This window comes from Streptopelia decaocto, assembly GCF_964273445.1.
Source record: "Streptopelia decaocto genome assembly, chromosome: 2".
NCBI classification, from domain to species: Eukaryota; Metazoa; Chordata; class Aves; order Columbiformes; family Columbidae; genus Streptopelia; species Streptopelia decaocto.
In genome coordinates this window covers 140809979-140835153 of record NC_138655.1, presented here as the reverse complement: position 1 = coordinate 140835153, position 25175 = coordinate 140809979, and the positions used below count along the sequence as shown (strand labels likewise).

The window sequence follows — 25175 nt, the reverse complement described above, 5'->3', positions numbered from 1 at the left end:
GTTTGGTAGCCCTTTGTTAGACCCATTAACTTGTCCATTCCTAGCCTGAATCAGTACAGACCTCAAGCACCCATGTTTTCCTGTGGCAAGAAGTTCCACATTGTAACCAGCAGCTGTGCCAGAACAGGTCTCTTTTTCTTAGTTTTGAGCTTATTGGTCTCTTCTGTTACCTCCTCTGGTTCTTGCATTGTACAAGGCAGAGAATGATCAATCTCTTTGTTTTCTCATCCCAGATACAATTTCCAGATCTTTGAGGACATAACATATGATCTTCCAGAACATGAAAACATTAACAGCAATAATTTTGTCAGACCCACATGAGAAGACCCCATGCTTCTCCTTGTCCTCCCTCCAAATACAACTATAAACTCTCTCTGAGTTAACTAATTCTGTTTAATCTCTGTCTTTTGTACTATATGCTTACTTTAATTTCTAGCTTTTTATGATCTCTTGCATCTTCCTTGGCACAAAATCCTTTGTGGCCATCAGGTAAGGAGGACAACCTCACTTTAACTAAGTCCTCCAGAAACAGCTAAGAGTAAAAGTAGAGCCCTGAGCTGTAGAGGCAGCTTTAGTAAATCCGTGGAAGTATAGACTGAGCTGGAAAGAAAGTGTAGTGAATGCTGAGAAACTATGTATCTAACTTCATCAAGCTAAACTAAATACATTTGAAGAGAGCATATGTCTAAATTTTTAAGTCTGGAAAAGACATACAAACCTTACAGAAATCTTTGAGCTTCCCCAAGGTGGATGAATATCATAAATATTTAATATTTAGTTCTAAAAGGATTTAGAGGGTTGTAATCAGTGACTCAAACAACAGCATCTCTTTTAGGCATTCCTCAATAATAGGTCACTCACAGGCTGCTATGCAAAGCATTAATATGAGCCTGATCAGAATTAAGGGGGTTCTAGAGGGGGAATCTAGGGGCAGCTGATCACACTGGCTCTGCAGTGGCTGAAGGAGTTGTTCACTCTTTCTTCCTCCCCTATTGACAGCTGCTCAGTTACTTTCCCTCCCTTGCATCAGCTCTGGACCATATCGTACATCTTTGCAAGGGACTTCAGTTACCTAATGCAGCAACAACATGGGGTTGTTGAACCCTCCCAAGTATACATTGACAAGTGCCAGTACTGACACCATGAGTAGTTTGAGTGTTAGTTCTGACACTGAGAGTACTTTGATGAGTGCTTGTGCTCACACAAGTTAGGTTCAACACTTCTGCTGAGGAGGCACCGAGACCTCCTGCTTTCAGCAGCAGCCATCTGTGAACTCACCGTGACTGAGGGGACCTCACCTCCGTGGACAGTTGTCCAATGTTTGCTCCCATTCAGAAATTTATTAGCATCCCTCTTTTTTGTTGCCTCTGTTGCTTGCACTTAGATACGAAGTATTTTTTTTTTTTTTTTAAACATCAGTTTCCATTGATTAATTGACAGTCTGCGTACACTTGAGGTCCTGCTAGAATCTTCTATAGCTTAATTAGCTACTTTTACATCTTGGTGTATAAACACTAGTGCATTCAGATCCCTTCACAACTCTTTTTTTTTTTGCTAGACTTCAAGAGCTTTCCATTCCCTGGTTATCTCAGGAGCCTCTCTGTGCTTCCAGGTAATTGAACTCTCTTAGCAAAACTGTCTAGTACCTGTCCACAGTATTTGAAAAGAGGTCTCCTTTGGACAGTGGTATTAACCTTACCTTAGTTTGACTGGAAATACATCTTCTTTGACAGTTGTGTTTTTCAGGAAGACACCTTATTGATCTGGCAAATCATTTTGCCAGAAACAAGTGCAGTCATGTCTCCCTTATAAACCAGGCCCTCCAAAACAGCATAATAGAAATTCCCTCCAGCCCTTAAGTGCATAGATTTGCTGTTTGTACAACTGAATTGGATCCTATTTCTAATATCCAGTCCTGAAGACCATCAGCTCTTTCCTCTGGGAGGTTTTCAGTCTTTTTTATTCCCCATGCTTTCCAACTTAGCGTTATCAGCATATTTCATTAGAATGCTCCTGGTTTTTGTGCCTGGGTTGTTAAAGCAAATACCAAGCTAGCAGTTTGTAGGGCTAATATGAAAGGACACATACTACTAACTGTGTCCTGCTTGACGCTTGCTCTGGGCTCTCACCAATGCCTACGAGAGCAGAGAAGTCCATGGCCCTGCTGCCTGTTTAGCCAGGGCGAAGCTCTGGAAAGCCAAGTGGCCGCTGCCCTGGGTGCCGCTCTGCTGTCCTTGCCCTCCCACAGCAGGTCAGGTCACTTCTACCCTGGGTGTTTTGCTTTTTGAAGGAGAAACATTCAATTTTACCTCTTCTGCCATGAAAATCTGTGCTCATTGCCTCCTGTCCCATCAATCAGTGTGTCCATTGTCACGTGTGTTTTGGTTTTTTTTTTTTTTTTTGTTACTGATTCTTCATAATTTGCAGTTGAATTGCCTCCTCAGTGGGACAGTATCAAATTAGTATACAGATTTAATCTCATTAAAATGTTGCAGTCTTTGAAAATGTTTAGTGAAATTTCTCATGTAGATTATTTGCTTGCCTAGAAGATCATTTTTGACAGAGAGGATTTAGCATTGAAGTGTCTTAGTATAATAAATACAGTGCATTTAACTTCTGTGTGTTTGCCTCAGGTCTGATTGTTTTTCTCTTCAGTGTTTGTTCCAGAGCCTTGTGTACTTTCGAGGCTGAGTTTGCTGTTGCCCAGAGCGTTTTCTTCTGACGATGCTGAAGCCGCAGGGCTCCCAGGGAGAGCAAGTGCGAGGGCCGGGCTGGTTGGTGTCTGCCCGGGGCAGCATGGTGCCCGCTGCCACCTCAGTGCCCGGGCCCGCTGGAGCGGGCCATCAGCTGGCTGTGTGGGGTGGCTCCTGCGGCTGGTGGCTTTGCCTACCCTGGCAGCGTGAAGTGTGATCCTGGGCTCACCATATTGGCATTACAAGGTCTTTTAATCATTGTGTCCCTAGGAGTCTGCGGGAGGGCGCTGCCTTTTTCCCTAAGATACTGCTTGCTTCAGGAGTGACTCCAACTGGTTTCTCATCCTTCTGCTTCTTTTTTTTTTTTTTTAAGTTCATCTAACTTCTTTACTGTTCACTTTTAGCAGGAAATAGAAGTCTCTTGAATTAAAATCATTATCAGTGGCTGTTTTGAACCTTCTGTGAGAAAACCCCCCACGGTTTTCCTTGTCCTGCCTTCTAGTACTAAAAATCAATGTATCCCATATACTGTGTAACTCCGTTGCAGGTGGTTGTTTCAGTGATTTTTGTGAACGTTTTAGGAGAAGTACCCTGCAGATTTTGCACTTTTCAAATGTAAATGTTTAATCAGTGCTTGCTGAGAGGGAGTGCAAGAACCCAGGCGCTGCAAGTCTTATGGTTCTTTTTTTCTTCTTCTTGCAGTGACCTGCTGTCTTCTGAATATCTGGAGAGGCATATCGAGCAAGGCGGGAAGACAGTGGAAGTTAAAGTAAGAATTTCATTTTTATGCTTTGCTTTTTTAATTACCTTGCTTTTGATGTAAATGCAAACTCATCTCTTTTCTTGATGAGAGAGATCTGATTTTTTAGATGTTTTGTTTTACTTTTCTGGGACAAACATGTTTTGTGTCCTCTAACTTTTCAGCTTTTTAAGTAAGACAAATAAACTTTATTGGCAAATGTAGTACATTATTGTTCCTATGGAAATGGTATCCATGAAAGATGTATGCATGGTAGTTCTTTTTACTAGTAAATGTAATTTACTTTTGATGCCTATTGAAGAAAATCTTTCTGGTTTGGTAGCTAGCTCATTGTACTAAACCCCAAGATTGTTGCTTTTAATGAGCTGCTTTGTAAGTTTGAGAATAACTAGATTTATTGTATAATATTTCCAAATATCTAATCACTGTCTCACACTGTGGGTTGCTTTCTCTGGATGTTTGTTGCCATGATGGCTACAAGTTCCTGTTTGTTGCAGTTGTCTTCTGTGAAATGTCCCACTGCATTTGCAGGAGTGTTTTGTTATTTGCATGCAACATGGGCGAATTTTCTTGAGGACCTTCTGTTTGTTAGGACAATATTTTGTAGTCATCTGGTAAAAAATTACTGTAAATACATAAGATGTGCATGCATGTAATATATGCTGTGCATAATGGAAACTCTTTAAATTTGTCTATCAGGTCAAATTTTGTTCAAAGTTTACATTTTATTAAAAAAAAGCCCCAAAGGTCTTTTACTAAATCTGAGATCACCTAAATACCCTGAAACAAATGTGTTAACCTCTCCAATGTGAAAGTAGAAGTGGAAATGGACAAAGCAATCCTTTAGTCACTGAGTAGCTGAATCCTTTGGCCACTGAGTAGCTGAAGATGTGTGTTTCCTTTGCTTTATCCCTTTCTAGCATTTGCAAAATTGAAATCTGCTTTATCTTTACTCTCTGATAATAGTCTGCATACATTATCAGACCAAGGGAAACACATACGTGTTCCATTAAATTGTAAAGACTAATTTCTCAGTCAGCTGTGCTCTGTAGTCAAGAAGTCTTGATTCAGATTCAGAATATGAGTCAAAGCAGAAATAAAGATAATAGCTAACATTAATAAGAACAAAACAATCCATTTGTCTGTGTCAAGGTATATATGCAAGATAGCAAAATTAATCTATCCGAGTCCCATCATTGAATTAGGACAAATCTGGTTCTGATGAGTAAGCCTTAATCAAGCAAGGAAACGTTTGAAATCAGTGGCTCTTCTGCTCTAAGTACTGTTTAATCACATGGGGAAGAGATGGGAGGATCACGTCTTCCACAGGAAGGGCTGTAAAGTGTTTTCTGGGCAAAACATCTCCCAGTCTCCTGCTCTCCAGTGATTATTTCCCGTTCAGTTGGCTGCCGTGCGGGTTGTGGAATACCTTCAGGGATGGCTATCACTGCCTCACTTTGTGTTCTCAAATCCGCTTTAAGTAGAGAACCAGCGTTGCTATGTTGACCTTGATGCTTGAGATGAACCAAATTGGGAGTGAAAAGGGTCAGGAGGTTGCACTGCGAGGAAGGGAGTTGCTGCTCGGGTGCTGTGTTTCCCTCCCCACGCTGCCTTGCGCCTCGCGCACCTGCTCCGGGAGTTCAGATGGCAGCATTGTTGTGGGAGTGTGCCACAAGGAGGTTGTATATTTTTTGCTTGTTCTGCTGCATCTGAGTGCCTGGGATCAGAGGAGAGGGAAGCAGCTGCTGTGACAAAATGTCCAGGAGAACCCATTGGCGGTCATGGGCACGTTGTCAGAAAAGTTCAGATATCAAAGGATTTTTGGAAGAGTGCAGGCTGCCGAGTGCATTTTGATGCCAGATGCTGAATAAGGTTAATTTCAGTACCCAGTTGCTTTTTAAAAATAAAACTGCTCCCTCTGACCAGCCAGTATTTTTTGGAGCATCTGTAAATGCCCTGGAGAGCCCTGTTCATTTGTCAAACAATTTCTGAGAAACATGCAGTGTTGGTTTTGCATTTGAGAAACTGAACTCTGGTTTTACATCAAATATTTTGAAAATTTTACTGCAACTACAAGGGTTTTTCATTATGGTAATTTAGTACCTTCAATTTCTGTGGAAACTATATACCATAATGGGTAAAAACACCTTTAAATTAGAACTTACAGTATGCACCATGCAAAATGTAAATATTATACTAGATTTTTAGGATTGTGCAGATTACTTAGATAATGATTTTAAAATAGCTAGTAAAAGGGTGCAACTTATAAATAAATCACAAAATATGATCTCTGCTACACAGCATATTCTTAAGCAGAAGCAGAAGAGGTGTTTCAGAGAGGAGCCAGGTTTCTATCAGTTGCTTCAATGCACTGCTCTTCACCCACCTCTGTGCCGTTTGTCTTTGGCTGTAGGCAGAAAACAGAGGTGGCCTGGCAACATCTCTCTTGCTGCTTTGGTGATAGAAACAGTGACAGAAAGAAAATGCCCATCTGCCATCCACTGCCAGCTGCAGGCTTTGAGCAGGCCTGTTCATACAGCAAAAGAGCCTCCTCTGTGCTTGGGCCTCTTAGCGACATAAGGAGAGGTGTATTTTAAAATACTTATATATTTTCCCCTTGCATTTCTCAGCATGGGAATACTGTACAAACACATTGTCAGTGGTGTTGTGGTGCCATCAGCAATATGGGAGAAGATGGGAGCTTTGAATCTCTGTGGGAAGGCAGCTGTATGAACACTCAGCAGTTTGGGAATGTTACGGGCATGAATGTGTCTGGGTAGTATGTGCCTGCCTTGGCTCATACACAACGTGGAGTTGATAAGTACTTTTGCCACTCCTCCCCCTCTCTGTCTCCCACAGTAAGACTTCCTGTGCAGTAAAATACATACAGATCTTCTGCCAGCACTTAGGATGCTTCAGAGAGGAGAGGGGGACAGGGGGAGGGAGAAACATTCAGAAGTTTAAAAATGGCACTTTGAAGGAGCAAATTTTTTATAGGGAGGAATGTCCTAGGTTTAACACACCTTTTTATTATAGGAGAAAGTTGAATTACATTTGTTTACTGCATAATTCATTAATACGTTGGGCCACTGTCAAGGTGGAACATGTTACACATGTTTTTTTTTGCAGGGTGCCAGCATATAGCAGCTGCAGACTAGAGGCTTCTCTGTGAAATATTCTTGTTGATTTGGCACATTTAGGCACCACCTAAGACATTCTTATTAAACCAGCAGCAATATGCAGTGCTTAAGAAAAACAAAAGGAAGTAGATCTTTGAATTATTTCAGTTTTCCCCCCTACACCCTCCTTTACTTTAGATCATGTCTCTAACTGCTGGGAAAGCAGCAGTATTGGCCTAAATTTTCTCTGGTAGCAAAGAGAATAATCAATTAATAAGAGAAAAACCCTTCATGCATTGCCTTTTCCTGATTGCGTCAGTCCAGATCATCCTATGCTCATAGCACATAAATACTCGATTTGTGTATGCTTAATGCTGCTGCAGTGTATCTCTGTGTCCTTTTATCTCTCTTTCTCTCTCTTTTTTGGGTTATCATTTTGTCACTGATGCTGTCAGTAAGATGAAAGGCAAAAACCAGCTACGGTGCTGTGTAATTCACATTGCTGGATTTTCTCCCTGAGAAGGAACAACTGATATCTATTCAGTGACATTTTCCCATATGAAATGTTTCGGTTTTCTCTCTGTGGAGGGTGTAGAAATAAATATTTCTGCCTGTATTCCCCCCAAACGCTGAACAATTCTATGAGATCTTAGGAAGTAGTTTTCTGAAAAAAAATTAAGCAATGAAAATAATTCAGGTCCCAGTTAGAGAACTTGCACAGGTAGAGTTGTGGTGGATAAGTGTCATAAATTTTTAATGGCATGTTTAAATATAACTAGAAGGAACTGTATTTCATAGGCAATCCTAATATTTTTAAATGTGGTGATATAAACACTGTATGTTTATTATGGGCACAGAATTTCAGGAAAAGTGCTTACAGCATACATATACTTCACAGCACGTTCATAATCATGATGGTGTTGAACAGCATGAATGGAGTAATCTTAAATGCTATGGGTTTTTAAAAATGTTTCTCTCCATTGTAGTGTTGACCCAGCCTCAGCCCGCGCAGCGCCCGCTGCCTTCCTGCCAGCTGCCCGCTCCAGCCGAGCTGCCCCAGCATGGCCTTACGCCCCGCGGTGGCTCTAGCAGAGGTGCTGCCATTGCAGTTCAGGGAATGAGAGTTATGGGGCAAATGCTGCACAGCAAAGCAGAGCCCTTAGTCTGCAAAAATAGCCATTATTTCCTGTTGTTATGTGTGGTGTTTGGCTATTGGTATGCACAAAATGCCTGTTACTGTAGCTTACAGCTATTTTAATGCCTGTTTACAAGAGGGGAAGATTATTGTTCTTCGTTGCCTTGCTATGATTAAAGTCTTGCCTCGTGTGCCATGACGTGTATTTGAAGGGCACTTTAAATGCCCTTTTTAGGAAAGTAATATTGAACGGAGAAAAATATCAAAAATCTTGAAAGGCTGGAGAGGGCTGGACACCTTTGACATGATGGGTATTGCTTTTTCTGTTAAACTTCCTTCTTCAATTGGGATAAGAGAAAATGGCCTCAAGTTGCTACAGGACAGGTTTAGGTTGGATATCAGGAAAAATTTCTTCACTGAGAGGATTGTCAAGCACTGGAACAGACTGCCCAGGGAAGTGGTGGAGTCACCATCCCTGGAGGTGTTTAAGAGACGTGTAGATGTGGTGCTTAGGGACATGATTTGGTGGTGGACTTGACAGTGTTAAAGGTTGGACTTAATGATCTTGAAGACTTTTTCCAACCTAAATGATTCTATGACTCACGTCTGGTCTGCTCAAGGAGTTGTTAAGGACCCTTGAATGAGGGCAGTGTATTTGTCTGTCATGTCTTATTGGCTGTATTTGAGACCTTATCCTAGGTAGCATTCCAACATTTTGCTGTAGGTACAAATGATCATAAGGATACAGTAATTTGTGGTGCAGCCAGAACAAACACACAGTCAGTGAGCAGGTCATTTTTGTAATTGACTGGTACGTCTCCAACCTTATAGCAAGGTGCTTCCACCAGCATCTTCCAGTTCTAAGGACATTCACTGTCTGAGCTCCATACAACAATCTCTTAATTTTTCTTCAGCTTTTGATAATTCACAGTTTTGTAACCAAAGAGGAAGGCATTTCAACTTGCCAGAGAAGCCTGTATGCTGAACAGGCTTTCCTGTGAGGTGTTACATTTTCTTCCTGAAAACTGGAGTGCTAATTCAGCTGTCAAGAGGGCATGGAAGGGGAGCACGGGGAGGCTCTGCCCCGGGAGGCTGGAGCCTGGGGCTGGTGGGGAGCTGTGCGTGCATGTACCCAAATCTTGCACAACCTGGTGATGAGCTCCTGGGGGAGAAAAGAAACTGAAAAGGAACAAATCATAAATAATGCAGAAATTATATATGCCTGTTTCTGGCAGGGCTTTTTCAGCTGTGTCTGGAGACTAGAGAAGCTGTTAGTACCAGAAAAATCACTCTCTGGCTTGTTTGAGAGAAAATTTTGAATAAGGGTTCCTGTAATGTCATCAGAGCTCCTCTCTCCTACTACCTCGATAGAGCTCTGCTTGCCTCATGGCAAATTATTAATAAATCTAGGCCATATTCTACTTTATAGTGATAGCAATAAACTAGCCAAAGAAGAGCTACAGTCTGTAAGTCTGACACAGTTTTGAAGGAGATTCCTGCAAGGTTGATGTTCAGACTGCTCTCATGAAATATTTTCATTAGTGATTTAGGTAAAAAAGTGTGTAAAGTAATGAAGTTTGCTAGCAGGAGAACACGGGGAAGCATTACAGTGAACAGAAGGATAAGGTGGAGAACTGGCTGTCTTTGACCAATGAAATACAATGGGAGTTCATAAACTGAAAGTGCCACAAGAAGAAGGTCAGAGTGTAGCGGGGCAGGGAATGTCTGTATGGTTCATACCTTACAGGATGGTGGCATCAAAAAGGGAACTGTGGCGCCAGAGTATACTGGTCAAATTACTTCTTGTAGATTTTGGCTAGAATGAATGTTAATATATGTGTCCTGATGAGGAGTTGACAAAATTTTAAAATTTCTGCATGTTTTCAGCTACTCTGGCCATTTTTTATTTTTCAGCAGTGTCATGCTGCCACGGTGAGTCAATAACCATTGACTGTTTCTGCATTGTTTGAATTATGAAGGAAATTCCTTTGGGGTTTAGTAAAATGTGTGGTACCAGGGCAAGAAAATCACCCATCATATATAATGCATTTGCCTGACCTAATGGTCCAGCAGGCTGACACTTTTAATGTATGTTTGCATTAACATTTTTTTAATATCTGTTTATCTCCCTGCTATTACTAGTTTCCTTTCTACATACATCCTGCTACTGAGAAGGAGGAAATTGCAAGTGGCAGCTTTCAGTATTAGGAGTCCTTCCCAGACCATGTTTTTCAATACACTACACTAGAATGAATCTCAGATCGTGACTCATGGAGGATCTTGCACGTTTAATTATCTTGTCTTCCTTTTCTTTATGACATTAAAAAAAAAATCCGGTGTTTTTAGCTATTCCTTGAAAGGAAAAAAAAATGTCAGAAAGTGGAAGCCATCAAGGGCTTAAAGCGTACATCCTATTGCAGATGTGGGCCTTGGTGATGAAGTCCTAATTCTGCTGGAGTGAGAAGTTGGGTGACTTTGTGACTGTTAGGAGTCACATCTTGAGTGCTCTTGGCTGCGATTTTCACATGCCCCAGAGGGAAGGCAGAAGTTCAGTGCTTGAATTTGGAGAAAAGTCCTACCAGAGAAAAGAACTCATGAGTTATTTTCTATGTGCTACAACATGCAGCATACATAGGCAGAAAATGGCATCAACCAAGCGCTCTGTAAACTCAAAATCTGCAGAGACTGAGTACAGCTAAGAGAAATTATTTACTGTTGTAACATTAAAGAACATTAAATCCCTTTCTAGATGCTCTTATTAAAAAATAAAAATATCTTTTTGGGTTTAATTTAATCCCCCTAAGGGGGTATTAAGATAAGCAAACTGAAGCTGCTGTACTTTTGAAAGACTGTTTCTGTGCAAGACTTCAGTGTGCTTTACTGTGACATCTTTACTTACTCGGTCTTGACTTCTGTAAATAGCTTTGCCTAGACACTTCTCTGTTCCTTTTGGATACCAAACTGACACTGTATTATATACAGTAAGTTAATGTTTCTAAGACACAGTCTCAAGCTCTGTGAATTCCCACTTACAGAGAAGTTTCTGTCATTCAGAAATAATGAGCCAATAAGGAAATCTAATTAGTATTTTTCTCCATTTTACTCAGAATTTTATCTTCTTCTGACTGATTGGTATCCATGTAGGTGTGTGCCAACATCTCATTTTCTTTGTTGTGTTTATAGTAATCTTGTACATGACATGCTTGTAACTTGGCTTCAGACTTGAGTAGGCTGATGAACTGATGTGACAGATTTGTATGGGTAGGTTATAAAGAATTTTCATATAGTCCTTTTAAATGTTTGCTCCCTTATCCCTAACATATAGGCATGCAGGAACACGTTAAAATGACTGTCATTAAAATGACTTGAATGCCATGACTCAGAGACACCAGGCACTGCTACAAGATTTGACTTAAAGACAGTGGAGTAGGCAGGAAAAGGTAACCAACCCTGTTCTCCTCTGCCTCATCTTTATCCAGCAGCTGATAATTAAAATAATTTTCTGAAACACCAAGGTAAGACAAGGCAAGGCAAGAGGCTGTTTCCCAAGCAGATGCCAAGGCAGCTCCCAGGCCAGATGGCGTTGTGCTGGCATGAGCTCTCTATCCACACCCTGCAGCTACATTCATGGAGCATCCTCTCTCGTAGCTACTGGGCAGCAAACACAAACCTCATTTGGCCTCCAAGCCGGGAAGCTGGGCTGATAGCACATACCATCTGCTGAAAGTGCCTACCATGAGTCACCAATGGCAGTCAAAGCGAGTCGCCTGTGTTCAGGATCCTGTCACGTACACGTGTGTCTATGTTTTTTAAGAGTGCTGCCAACAATCTTTAAACCTAGGTATTTTGTGGAGAAGCCTTAGAAGTGGTGATGCTGTGTCCTAACTTTGGAATCCATATTTCTGATTTCAGAATCTGAAGTAGCATTATAACCTAATGTCGCTATAGCTGTCCTCCTAAGAAGGGAGGGAATGTTCACATTTTTAAAACAGTTGGCTTGCAGGGGTCTACAGTACAGCGTGGTGTAAGTCCAGAGACCTGCTCTGCAAAGAAGTGGTGCCGGGGTCTCTGGAGCTGTGTAAGGGCTGAACCCAGGGCTCTGCTGCCAGACAGTACAGCCCCACTGGCCAGGCCCCCACCTTCGCTGAAGCCAGTGTCAATTAAAAGAGATTTGTTTTCTTAATGCATTTACACAGGTCAAAGTTGCATTTTGACTTTTCTATTTACAAGTAGAAATGCATCTATAACAAGTCATTTTCTGCTGTAGGAGTCAGCAAGAGGGTGTGCAATTTCTTCTCCTGCTGCTCTTTCTCATGCAGTCTTAGTTATCCCTGGGTCAAAACTTGTGCAAGCATCAATAATTTGTAAATAGATCTAAGTGATTACTAAGGAAGCAATTTTAAAACTAGTGACCCCACAATGGTTAGCTCTTTAAAAAGCTAATAGTTGTCTGGCATTTCACAGAATGGTGTCTTGGTTGTTAGCTGGCCTTTTGGGAGCTTTCTGCTGCAAGGAAGGAGGGAGCTGTGTTACTAGGATCTGAACTAGACCAGCAATCTACTTACCTTTTGATTAATGAGTGTTAAAATAGGAATATGTTGCTGCTGGAAGAAGGAAGTTATTAATTTTAGGGGCAGTGCCTGAGTGTAGCATGAGCTTTAATGGCCAGATCCTGTCCTCATTGCAGAAAATTGCTTACTTGAAGGTATGATGTAGAGTGTTATTTGAAAGCAGATGAATGTGCATCCTTAATTTTCCTCCCTGGGGAGGGTCATAGTGTCTTTGAGGTGAATAACAAACCCTGTCAGTGTATGGTCAGCAGATGTGTTCTTCACTCTGAGACTGTAGAGAAGAGTGAACCGCCACCATCACTGACTTTCCTGGCTATGCTTTTGCTTTACTTATTTCCCTGCTTCATTGTGAAAGTTGGTTAATGTGTATTTTGTCTCTTTTGCGTTTACTCAGCAGCTGATGCCTCTCCGGGCAGGACAAACTATCTTAAAGGATACAAATGGGGACAGATTTTACTTGTATTGCTAACATCTCTGCTTTCCCATTTTTTAGTATCTTTGCTACATTACCTACCCAGACAGGCTGCAGGGAAACTCTGCTGACATGAGCAAAAAGGGTTGCATGGTGGTCAGCGAGGAGCTTTAGCGGTCCACAGGGAAAGATACCCCTAATTCACAATTTTGCTGTAATTATCTAACTTAGGCATCAAGATTAAGTCATGAACTGACCACTATCATAATGATTTATTTGTTTTAATTGACCCTGGGGTGCTTCTGACTTTTTTTTTTTTTTTTTTTGTGGGATGTTATACATTTTTAGCTTCCCAAATCAACAGACTTCTTATTAAATATCTATATATTCTGTCTTGCTCTTGGAAGTCACTGGTAAGGCAGAGATTTTTCATGAAGGAGGGGGAATTTGCTGAACTGAGGAAACAGACAACCCCGTGCCATGGGCATAGGCAGAAAATTTGCCTTGTGCCATGCTAACCACAGCATGAGTGGTGGCTGCGTGCCTTGTGGAGGCAAAAATGTTGATCTTTCTGCTGTAGCATTAGATTGCCTTTGGACACGGTGTGTGTGCATGTGTGTTGCAGGCCTGTCACAGGCATTGTCACTGGGCTGACCTTGTCTCATGGGAGATGATATTAAGCCGAATTTTCTCCCAGACTTTACACTGGCCAGGTTCATTTGTAGAGCTAAAAGGGGTAAATGTGCTGTTCACACTGATGGGTGGCATACATTAGAAGAGCAGTCTTATTTCCTCTTCATCTTAATGATAAACCATTCCCCAGCAGCTGGAAAAGGCCAGTGCGGAGGTTTGATTTGCTGAGATGGGTGATTATTGCCTGCTTTTGAGAGAGCAGAGAGGGCCTCTGGTAGCTACAGGAGGCCAGTAGCTCTTCACAAAATACGCTTGATGCTCTGGAATTAACTGGTTTTGGTAATGGTGCTAATTTCAGCTCTTGAGGGAAGACTTAGTTTTCATATGGAACCAGACTATTTTTAGGAAAAAATGAAGATTTTTTTTTCTCAGCTCCTGTATCACTGAGAGACAACCCCAGTCCTTCAGTGAGTGTTTCCAAGAGCAGAGTAGAAGAAGATAGATGTGATGGTTATGTTTAGTCTTTTGGTGGTCTTAGATCTCCCATATATTGTGAGTCTTCCTGTAGTACAGTGTGTTTCATTACAGCACCTGCTATAAAGAAGCTTTAAGTGCTTCTCTCTTCACAGGTTTTATGAACTGTTGAAATCGAGTCTCCCAAAAGTACAATGTACAATATACAATTTGCACCCTCCAAACCATGTGCCACATGTTACTGGTATGTTTTATCCACTTAAGACAATGTTAAGGAGTGCTAAGCAATCACTCTTCCCAGAGCTAGCCAGTGCTAGTGCCATCTGGTTTCACTGCATCACCTCTTATTTCCTTGCTGAGATTATAACAATCCTCTGAACTTCATTTAGGAGTATCCCGACAGCAGGATTTCTTACACTGAAGAGTTCTCTTCTAAAAAAAACAGACATACCACTGGTGCATCAAGTACTTGAAAAAGGCTATCTTCATTTAAACCGCTTAAATTTTATTAACTGCTTTGATGTGACTTAGATTATGTTTATAGGAACATAAGTCCATGTGTAAAAAATATCCCCCAGTTGTTAGCATATGTAAAGAAATGTTTCATAGTGATAAGAATTGATCCCCAAGACTTAGAAGATCAGAGTTATATTTCTGTCTCCACCAGAGTTACTGTGAAATTCTGTAGATTAATGAGTTGGACTCATTTGGTTAGATAGAACACACTTTATCTGTCTGAGCTGTGTTTTTCCGAGGTAAGAATTTAGAGCTGTGTTTCTTATATTTTTCTTTTCTAGATCTGTATACATAAAAATTTGCTCATGGATTTATGATGGAATAAATGAATTTGGAAGTACTATCATGGGGCATTTATTTGATTCTCATTAAGAAGATCAAAACACACTTTTAAGCCACAGACTTGGATTCTTAGCATAGAAAAAAATGTTCCTCCTGGCTACAAAGACATGGTTTTGCAAACTAATGGAGTCTGAGATTCCACTTCTGGTACATATTAACTATATTTTCAGAGAAGAAACCGATTTGTCTAATTACTCCAAATTCCTTCCACAGTTAGAACTTTGTATAACTCCCTACTAATATTCCTTTCAGTATTATTCCCATATTCATGTACTTATGCCAATTATGTCTTTTACAGGAATAGTACTGCAAGAGTTTTGTTTAGAGAGTATTTTATTACTCGTAAAGTTTTAGCTCATCCATGTAGTTTGATTGTTAGTTTTGTGTTTAGCTTACTGGAGACTCTCGTTGTTTACTTTTTATTAATATATTCTGAAAAGACCTGAAAGCCTTAAGCAGTCTGTGATACTGCAGTGGGGGACAGTGCTGATCCTGCAGACTGGAAGAAATATCCCAAATGAGAAAGCTTGAAGTACCTAAGATATAGGAAGTATGTAGGTGTAAAGAAAAAGGAGAATAAAGTAGAAAAAATGAGCCAAGGTTTCAGGAAAAACAAAGTAAGATGTAGTCTGTCTAAAATCTCATGTAGCTTAAAAGCGTGTGAGTGCAAAGCAGAAGCTCAACCCATCTCCTTTTCACTTGTACTCCAGGTCCCAAATGCTTGATGGTCCTGAGAAGTGCAGGTCCAAGGGTGCTGGATCATGTATCTTCTGGCAGACACCCTGCTGCAGCTTGGTGTGCGGGGTCAGACCCAGAGCTTCTCATGGACATGAGCCAGATAAACATCAGCACAGCCCGTCAAACATCTGCATGGCACCAGGAGCATTTGCCCACGGACATCTCAGTAGAGAGGTGCCCGTGGGGGGTTGCATGGTGGTGACTCTGCAGGACAGTTTGGTGAAGGTGTTCTGTATCTGTACCAGATACGCAGAGAAGAATATGCCGAGGTGGATTGGCAGTGGAGATGGCTCCTGTCACTGCAGCAAGTGGAAGGAAGAAGTGGTATGTAGAAGAGAGGAAATAATGAGATTGAAAGAAATTGGGGGGAAAAAAAAAAAAAAAAAAAAAAAAAAAAAGGCGTAGCACAGTTAACAGAAGATATGCCACAGGGATTCTCCTCGCTGAGTGAAGCAACAAGCCTGCCAAATAGTGTTAGACTCGTAGTCTGTAGGATCAGGTGTTGCATTCTCTGTATCGCTGTTCTTGCTGGTGATGGCAACTGAGAGCTGCCCAAGGTGTCCTGCACTGAGTGCTTTGGGGTCACACAGCGGCACAGGGTGCATGGATGCTCCAGAGAAGATTTTGAGGACTAACTAAGGATTTCCAGTGACCGGGTTGAGATCAGGTCTTTTTCCCTGCAAGCAGTCATGCTCTGACAAAATGGCTCTTACACTATTTTAAGGAGAGCACCTCAAACCAGAGGTACCCTTACTTTGTAGTTGCTTTCAAAAATAGTTTTCATGCCTTGTAGAAAACAGAACATAATTTCCTGATCAAAACACAAACTCACCTATCTATTGTATATGTTTTCTTGCCTTTTGCCTGATTGTGATTTTTTTTTTCATATTTGAAAAATAAAATCCAAGAGCATTTAATGTCAGATGTCTAAAATCACTGTGCTATACATCATGCAAGAGACTGCTGGCTTCTGAAAAAGCAGTCATTGTAATACCTTTCCCTCCCTGCAGTAATTAGATGTAAATATTCACATGGCTGGGTACATTAGGCTCGGTATATTATTCATACATTTTCTGGTACGCAATAGAAATAGTAAAGTGTCGCTATTTAAAAACAACCAGCCAACCAAAACACAACATGAAAATCTTCTTCACAGTCCGCTAACCAACAGTAGTGCAGTAATATGATGTGGATGAATTTGGCGAGGCACTAATAGGTAAGTTCCACTGCAGGGTAGAGTGGCGGTGAGAATTTAAGGGACATTTGAATTGTTTTTCTAATTTTGCTTACAAATATTGATGTTGTGCAATGCTGAATACATTTGGTGCATATGCAGTATGACTTCTCTATCAGTGTGACTTCTGTGATACTAAGAGTGTGATTTTTTTTTTTGAGTAATATTTGCTGGATTTGATTCGAAAGGTGTCTATTTTATTTGCAGAAGAGGCAAATACTTATTTCCCTTGTATTCCTTTACTGCTTCGTTATACTTAAAATTTCGATTATTTTTGAAGCACTATTGAGCACTTTTTATTTGTTCTCTTTTTTTTTTGGTCAAGTATTATTATTTTATAAGCATACCTTTCTTCTCAGAAGTAGAAAATTGTCTTTCCCTCAGAGCAGAGTTCATCTTGTCCCATGCAGCCATGTGCAGACCAGGTGTTGAGTCTAAGCCCTCTATCTCCAACTCTTTTTGTAGTCAGTGAAGAAAGATGGGCACTTTTGGAGTCGTTTGTCTCTGGAATGTCTTGGGATGTGAGGGATTTCACACTGAAAATATCTCCATTTGGTGTAGAGTTTCAAAATGATTATGTTTGTCTACATACCAAACTGTGGCTAAAAGGAAATGAGATGAACATCCTTGTGAGTGACAGTCAATTCTTGGTACCATGTCAATGGGTTGGCAATGTGCTTATGAAAAAGCAGTGTTTGACAGGATGAAGTGTGATACTGTGTGACATTCTGTCGATTTACGGTCTCAATTTCCAATTTCAGGGAGGAGAACATTGCTATTATCAGGGAGAAATTCGAGGAAATCCTGTATCATTTGTTGCCTTGTCAACATGCCATGGATTACAGTAAGTCTGCTGTTCTGTTTTTACTGGCCTTGCTTATTAGTCTTTTAAGCAAAACAAAGCTGTTTATAGTAAAATAAGTGCTACTTATTTTTCTACTAGTTTGTCACTAATATTAAGTACTCGACAGTCTTTAGAAAAAATAGGTTTAATTAAAAAAAAAATCACTGACAAAGCATGCAAGTTCCTTTTTTTTCTTTTTTTTTTTTTAAAAAAAAACTGAAGGTGTGTGACGGTGGCCAGGGATTTTTTTAAGAGAATTGATTATAGAAATAGAAGAGTAAGAGTAGCTGAAAACATCCTATTCTACAAGAATAAAAACCACTGCCAGCGTTGACATGAACAATTTGGAAATTGTGTTCTTTTCTTGTTGCTACAATGATGTATTTAATCTTTATTTTCTACTCTCTTTACAAAGGAAGGTGTTAGCTTAGAGTTTCTTTATTTCTATCAATTTTCTTCACAGAGTTTCTGGCCTTAAGCTGTGTGTATGGGATGATACCTTTGATATAGTAAAATCTTGGAAAATCTGGAAGAAAGGATATAAAATCATGCAACAATATTTTTTATTAAATTACATCATTTTAGTGATAATATAATTAAAGTGTCTGTCATCTAAAGGTTACATGGAGCTGCATATGGATTGTAAAGTTTGGACCTGTCTACTTTTGTCACTATTGAAAGATCCCAGTCGGGTTTTCAGAGCAACCAAGTAACTTCAGTGTCTGTTGAATATGGGAGTTACAGGATCTCAGCGCTTCTGATACTGAGTTAGCTTGAAAAGTCATGGCAGCAAGTCAGCCTGTGTGGAGATTGCCTGAGCTTTGCCTTTTTCTGAGGACTCAGGCCTTAGCTGATGGAAATCTTCAGCTTATTTTCTATCTCCAACTATTCTGTAGTTTTAATTTCAGCCATATAAGTGCACATATTTAAGCAGTGTCTTTCATATTTGTATATTCCTTGTTAGGACGGGGGAGAATGCATTCAGAAGGCTTATCATCCTTGCACTTGTCTGATTTACAGCTGTGTTTCTCTCTTTTATGATCAAGGTTGAGCAGCTCAGGAAACCTGAGCCCAGTTTCAATATGGACAGTGAACCTAAAAATAGTAGCATCCTAATGCATCCTGAGCCACTGCATGGCTTCCATTAGCAGCAATCCATTAGGTCTTGGCCCCTGCTAACTCCTGGGATAAAAAGCAGAAAGGAAGGAGAGTCTGCAAATGTCCTTTCCTGCCCTCCTTTTGTGGGTTAGTTTTTAAGACTGACCCTCCTCCTACTCTGCGTTATTAAATTGCCTGATATTCAAAACTGGTTCCTTCTAATACTGTTCCATAATGAAAGATGCGTTTTTCCCCTATATAATTCAGTTCTCCCTTGAGAGGTTTGTTGTTGTTGTTGTTTTATTTTTTTTTTCTTATTTCTCCTTTTTCTGATACAATGAAGTTTCAATAGAGTTATCCGTCACACGAGATGCAATATGAAGCTTCTTATAGCAGGCTGGTAATTTCGGCATCTAGTGTGAGAAAGTAATGTTTTCCTGAGCTGTATTAAACTAATATTTTCTGACGCTTCATTTCCATTATTACAACTAGCTCCTCCACAGTCAATTTGAAATGCTAAATAATTACTAGAAACTCACACGAGCAATCAGAACTCCTAAGCTCCAGCCACAGTTTGAAGCATCTCACTGAAATAAGTGAAGCTGGGGAGAGTTATCTTCTAATATGGTCTGCAGGACAGGAGCTTTGCTTTCATGAAGTTTAGGAAGTCCATAAGACAGAACAGGTGCCTTTGATAGGCTAACAAGCTTCATATTCCCAAAATTCATGGTAACCTCCTCTCTCAGCAATTAGTACCCCAAGATCTTGGCCTATAACAGCATAATTTTTCATACATGTGAGAAAATGTTTTTTAATAATAAATTATGAGTTCTTCTGTTGGCAGTGTTTATATTGTAGTCTTCCTTTCATTAGTTAAATTAATCAGATGACTAGCTGCAGAATGGTTAAAGATATTTATTTCTTATCTTCATAATGACTTTGCTAGTGAATTATATCTGTTCAACTTAAACTCTGAGCAAGCCATTTTGTTTGGATTTTTTATTTGTTTTCTGTGGAGTATGCAGTAACCACAGTTTCCTATGAGTTAACACAAACAACTCTGAATGCAAAACACGCTGGTTGCTGGGATATAAATAAGCTATAGTCAGGCACGGCTTGCAGTCCTGTGTTTGAAGTCAGGTTGCACAGACACCAGGTTGGTCTATGATTTTGCTGCCCACTGGTGGTGGATATAAAATCTGCTGTTATTACTGCCAATTAGACTTCCATGACTACAAATTTATTTGTTTGAAAAATATACCTAATCAAAATCCAGGTTTTTGAAATGGCCTGTGTTTTGCTATTGCTTTCTCTCTAACACACCCGTGGGCGTATTCATATGGTGCTGGGCTATTGAAATCAGTTGGAAAAGAGCCTTGAACACTTTGGGTGGGCAAGTCAGATCTGTGGCTCAGCTGTGACTGTTATTGTTGTCACTGTTGAGTCACTTCATCCGAGGTCAGTGCTGCTGGGTGCAACATTTGCATGAGAAGCTGTTTCCTGATAGTGCTTCATCTTGTAGACTGTGCTTAAGTAAAATTGCAATTAAAGGGAAAGAAGGTTTTCCTGATTAAAAGCTTCAACATGTTCCCAGATCTCATCTTACTCCCAGGCAAAGAAGCTTCAGCAGCTGCTGGAATATTTATCTTAAGTGGTGTAGAGAGCATTTATTTCTAAAAAATAGGCATAGGTATTTTGAAAGGTGAAACAGCTTTAAATTGTAGATATACTCATGATCACACTTGATGTATGTTGTACAATCCAGCTACTTCTATGAACGTTACATGTTAACATCATGAGTGATATTAACAGAAGCATGTTCATCAATAGCTGTAATGGTTTACAAGATTAACATAAGTTTATATTTCTTAATAGTCAGGAGAATGACAGTATTTTCCTGACTGCATCTGGTCCTGTGCAGAACCAAAATCAGTTTTGCTGATTAAAGAAACAAAGCAGCATAAGAAAAAAGTATCTGGTTTTGTTGCTTATAATTCGGGTGGGGTTTTTTGATGCATAAACTTCTGCTAAAGAGCAATCTAAATAAATAAATAATCTTGCTTTCATGCTGCTGTTGTGTACTATGTGCCAAGTTTGAACTTACAGCTCATATTTATGGCCAAGCTTAAAGCCTTTAGCAGTGGCACTTTGAAAGGGACATGCTGATACAGCCTAATCCCAACCATGCGTGTATGGCACTGCAGTAAAGGCAAAATTATTTTAAAAAATGCTGATTTGGTTGAAGATCTGAATGGTAGCAATATAAGAAATTCCCTTTGGTTTTGTGCTCTTACAGAGTAATGTTTGTATCAACACTTTCTTTTAAGGTGTAATTCAACCACACTTATGCATCCTGCATTACATTAAATACTAAAACTTAGTACACTCTTTACCTAAGTAAATATCTCTTAATAGAAAACATCCTTGCAGGAATGGAACTTACCTTTGCTGTACATTTGAGTGGTAATGCAAAAGCATCTGGTGTTCCTGTCACCAATTATCTTTACCCATTTAGAGAGCCTTAACACATCAGTTTGTTTTTTGTTTAGAATGGAACTGTGTGTTGGAATTTAATATGGAAAATTGGTGAATATATGTGGGGAAGCAAAGTGACGGATTGTCTGAGATACACAGCAGCGTGCTTGTCATGAATGACCATCAGATTTCTGTGGTTGGAAGATTTTATGCCATTAAGAAAGAAACCATAACTACTTTGCCAGAACCATGGGTATGGCAGAAGGCTTGGTCCTTTATCTCTTTTCACCAATACCCATTGAAAGCCTCTCTGATGGTATTTCCTATCTCCTGATCATGAAAATCATATGATGTCCATAGCGATATGATAATCCATATAGTCATTAATGTTTCCTAGAAATATAAACTTTAACTCAATTTAAAAAGGAAAAAAGTCTGTTATAGTTATTATTGCTGAAATGTCCAAAAGAGCTCTCTAGAATAGCCCATTATGCCCTTTGTACTTGGTATTGTATGAAATTACTGAGGAAAAAGTTAATAAAAACCATTAAAACCTAAAGATCAATTCAGTTTATCTATTGCAGGTAGATCTCTCTTGCATGGCAGTGAGCTGGATATTCAGTTGGCTAAATGAGCCAGTTTTTATGGTGTTTATATTAATATGTGTTGTAGAGAAGCTTTGGGGAAGAAAGAAGAGCCTATGTCACCAGGGAGAGAATATCTTTCTTTCTGAAACAAAAAAACCAAAAGGTGGACTCAGAATTACGTTCAGTTTCTGAAACCATTTTAAACTGCTTCCTTTTCTAAATATTTAAGTTTTAAAAATATATGAACTTCTTAAAGTTACTTCTATGTTGCATTATTTGGTTATTAAATCAGTATTTACATTTCTTGCTCTTGACAGTGGGATGTTCTATGATGGAAATCATACTTACCTTATTGAACCAGATGAAAACTACACTTCAGATGTAAGTAGAACTTACAGTAGTCCTGCTGTATTGTTTTTTGAATACAAACATACATTTCTACAGGGTAGGCATAAGGCCCTGGGACTGAAGGGTCGTCCCCTCATTCCCAACTCATTTACCTTGTATGTGAGTCGCCATATTCACAGACAAAAGTAGACCTCCAAAAATGAGGTGGTGTTATGCGTGTATCTGTGTACTCTGTATCACTCGGATGTAGAGCAATGCAGCACCAGTGGGTGAGGAAAATCCCTTGGAAGCAGCAGGAGAAGCCTGTGAGTGTCCTGTCCCCTTCTCTGGCACCTCCTGCTCTGGATTTGTTACCTCCCTGGTTCCGGTTCAGCAGCTCCTGTGACTCTCCTTGATGTTCCCCGGGCCTCTCTTCTAAGATGAGCTCTAACCATGCTCAGCCACTCCATTTTATGTACTCAGATGTTTCAAATAAAAGATGATTAACTGTGGCATTAGGATCACATCACAGTTTGGAAAAGAAGAGTATAGAGTAATGGTGCCTTGTAACTTGCATGTTCACCAGTGTAGGTGTTGCGTAACAAGGACCTTTGGAACTGTGCATTTAATGCTCATGAGGCTGATTAGTTTATCCAGGTTTAATACATGCAATTATTTACTGTTTCAGGATGACTTCCATTTCCACTCTGTTTACAAGTCCAAGTTGTTTGAGTTCCCTTCGGATGACATGCCATCTGGTATGATTTTTTTAATATTCATGACTTATTGACTTGTTTTAGTCTAAGGCCAAATTTGTTAATCATATTTGGCAGATAATCTTCTGTTAGTATATGGCTTATTTGCATATCTCTTATTTTTCCTGATTAAATAAAAAAACACTGAAAAAAAGAGTCTGAAACATGGAAAGCACTGGAAAAGAACCTGAAGCACTGAAAAAACCCTGAATCCAGTGAATCAGACCTCTCCTAGACCTTCATGTTGTGATGTATATTTCTTTTAACAAGTCGTGCAGTCTATGGACTGCATTATATACTAGGAGTTGTAGAAAGGAAAGAACTAAGGTAGCCTATAGATTATGAAAATAAACTCCAAATTGCCAGTGCTTCATGGATTTTTCCTGCTCTGAGATACAGAGTGAGTACCATGGGAGCCTGGGAGACAAGAACTTGCCAAATACTGTTGTTGTTCAGGACTCTTCATCTTTGTCCATTCTACATGTTTCACACTACTGGCTGTAGTGTGAGTTGTGTATTTGAGTACAAATGAATATGGAGACAGAAAAGGTTTCAAGTGCTTGTAATGATGAATCCCCACAGTTTATATTGTGTGGAGGGAGAAGAAGTTTTTTAAAAAATGAGTTTTCATCTGAGAAGTTGGCTCATTGATTGAAGTAAAAATTACAGTATTTATGGCATATCTCCATTCCATCAAGGTTTTGCCAGTTTTACAGATGCGTTTTCCTATTCTACAAAATATATCCCAGATAAATAAAATTTCCCTTCATAGACACTGTCATTTAGGTAGAAACCACTTCTAGACTAATCCAGATATGCTTGTACAGTTTTGATTTTACTGTAGGTAACAATTAAACAGTTGCTGGCTTTGCTGTACAAAGCCCCGGCATGTCACATAATGGAAGATGTTGCCATTAGAATGAATTAGAATCACAAGACTGTAGAAAAGATTTAAAAGAAGATTTAACTATGGAGTGCTAGTGGTCTTAATTATACAAATATTTGTAATGTGGGTAAGAGGTATAAGGTGCTGATCTTCTATTGCTGTATGTTTAGGATTGCATATATGGAGAAATAAACTCAGAGTCTGCTCTCCTACATGCCCGTAATAGTTTTTGTAACACTGTTTGGAAAGGTGTTTCTGAGGTTTGAAGTGAAAGTTTCGGCAGGTGTCCTCATTACGAATCCCACCATTTTTCTTTTGTCTGTGATTATTCGATGTATCTCTGTCTTTCAGTCGTGCTCCATGCACAGCCACAGCTCCAGGGGATGAGAGCAGCCGCACCACCTTCTGCTTCCCCCCACTTTTCCCAGTGCCCATGGGAGCTCTATCGTTCATCCCCCCTGCTGCACACCTGCCCCATCTTCTCCTGCCCTCCTTCCACCTGCTGCCCCACCAGTGTCTCTGCTTGGCACTGACTCTTCCCTGCCAGCCTGGAGAGGGCTCACTGTTTGCTTGACTTGTATTTATTCTGTTTTCTGTAAACTGTATTTGCAATTAATTGCTAATATTATTGTTGTGATTTATTTTTTTTAACTGCTACAGCAGAATCATTATCATTAGTAGCAAGCCCTATGCTAGGTTATGTCATGAGTATTTCGTATATTCTTTATTACTCTTGTAATTTATTCATTCACCCAGCCTAAGGAGATCCTCCTTGGTGTCAAGATTTTCTTCTTATCTTTAAAAGAGTCTTTGTGTAAGCTAAGATTTCCACTCAGAGTTGCGTTGGGAATGGATTAGATATATCATCAGCTTATATATTGATGTTGGAAGGGAAAAAAAAAATCAAGTAATAGGTATTACTAAATATCAGTGGTAGTAAAAACACACACTATGATACCACAGTAAAGTAGTGACAAATTCTGACTTTCTTTTTCTCCGGGGTGGGGGGTGGGGAACAAAAAACAAAACAAAACAGTTACTGCATAAAAGAATCTATTGTACTGTACTTTTCAATGGTCCGAGGAGGTAATGAGGTCTTCAAATAAGGAAAGCTTGGGCATACTCAGAGCATTTGACTTCGTAATTTGGTACACTATATTTTTTCTCACAGTCTATATTAAGACATATAGTACCCTGGCGTGGTTTTACACAACACTGTTATTGAAGCTGTTGTTTTTCAATAATGCATGACAGTTTTCCTTTTCTTTGGAGGTCACTTGAAAGACATGTAGATGTAGCACTTAGGGACATGGTTTAGTGGGACCTGGCAGTGTTAGGTTTTGGTTGGACTGATGATCTTAAAGGTCTTTTCCAACCTAAATGATTCTCTGATTCTATGCTTCTATGAATCCTCATGACACTTTTTCAACGTAATATGTTCCCATCAAAATTTCTGCTGGGCTTTCTCAGCAGTCTGCATTTCCTGTGATTTTGCTGCTTATGTGCTTTTGCCTGAGGGTCCCTAGCTGGAAATGCACCCTGTGTGAGTTCCTCTGGCTTGTGAGTTATAGCACAG

The 25175-nt window shown here is 39.8% G+C and overlaps 1 protein-coding gene across 1 annotated transcript in view; it reads left to right on the top strand.

The window, feature by feature from the left end:
- The window catches only part of ADAM22 (ADAM metallopeptidase domain 22), a 130249-nt gene that overhangs the window by 55568 nt on the left and 49506 nt on the right, over positions 1-25175 (top strand). Inside the window, exons 4-7 of the mRNA XM_082044935.1 lie at positions 3396-3462; positions 17389-17471; positions 21949-22012; positions 22647-22716. Coding sequence (XP_081901061.1) covers positions 3396-3462; positions 17389-17471; positions 21949-22012; positions 22647-22716 — 284 coding nt within the window. The remainder of the gene's footprint in view (positions 1-3395; positions 3463-17388; positions 17472-21948; positions 22013-22646; positions 22717-25175) is intronic.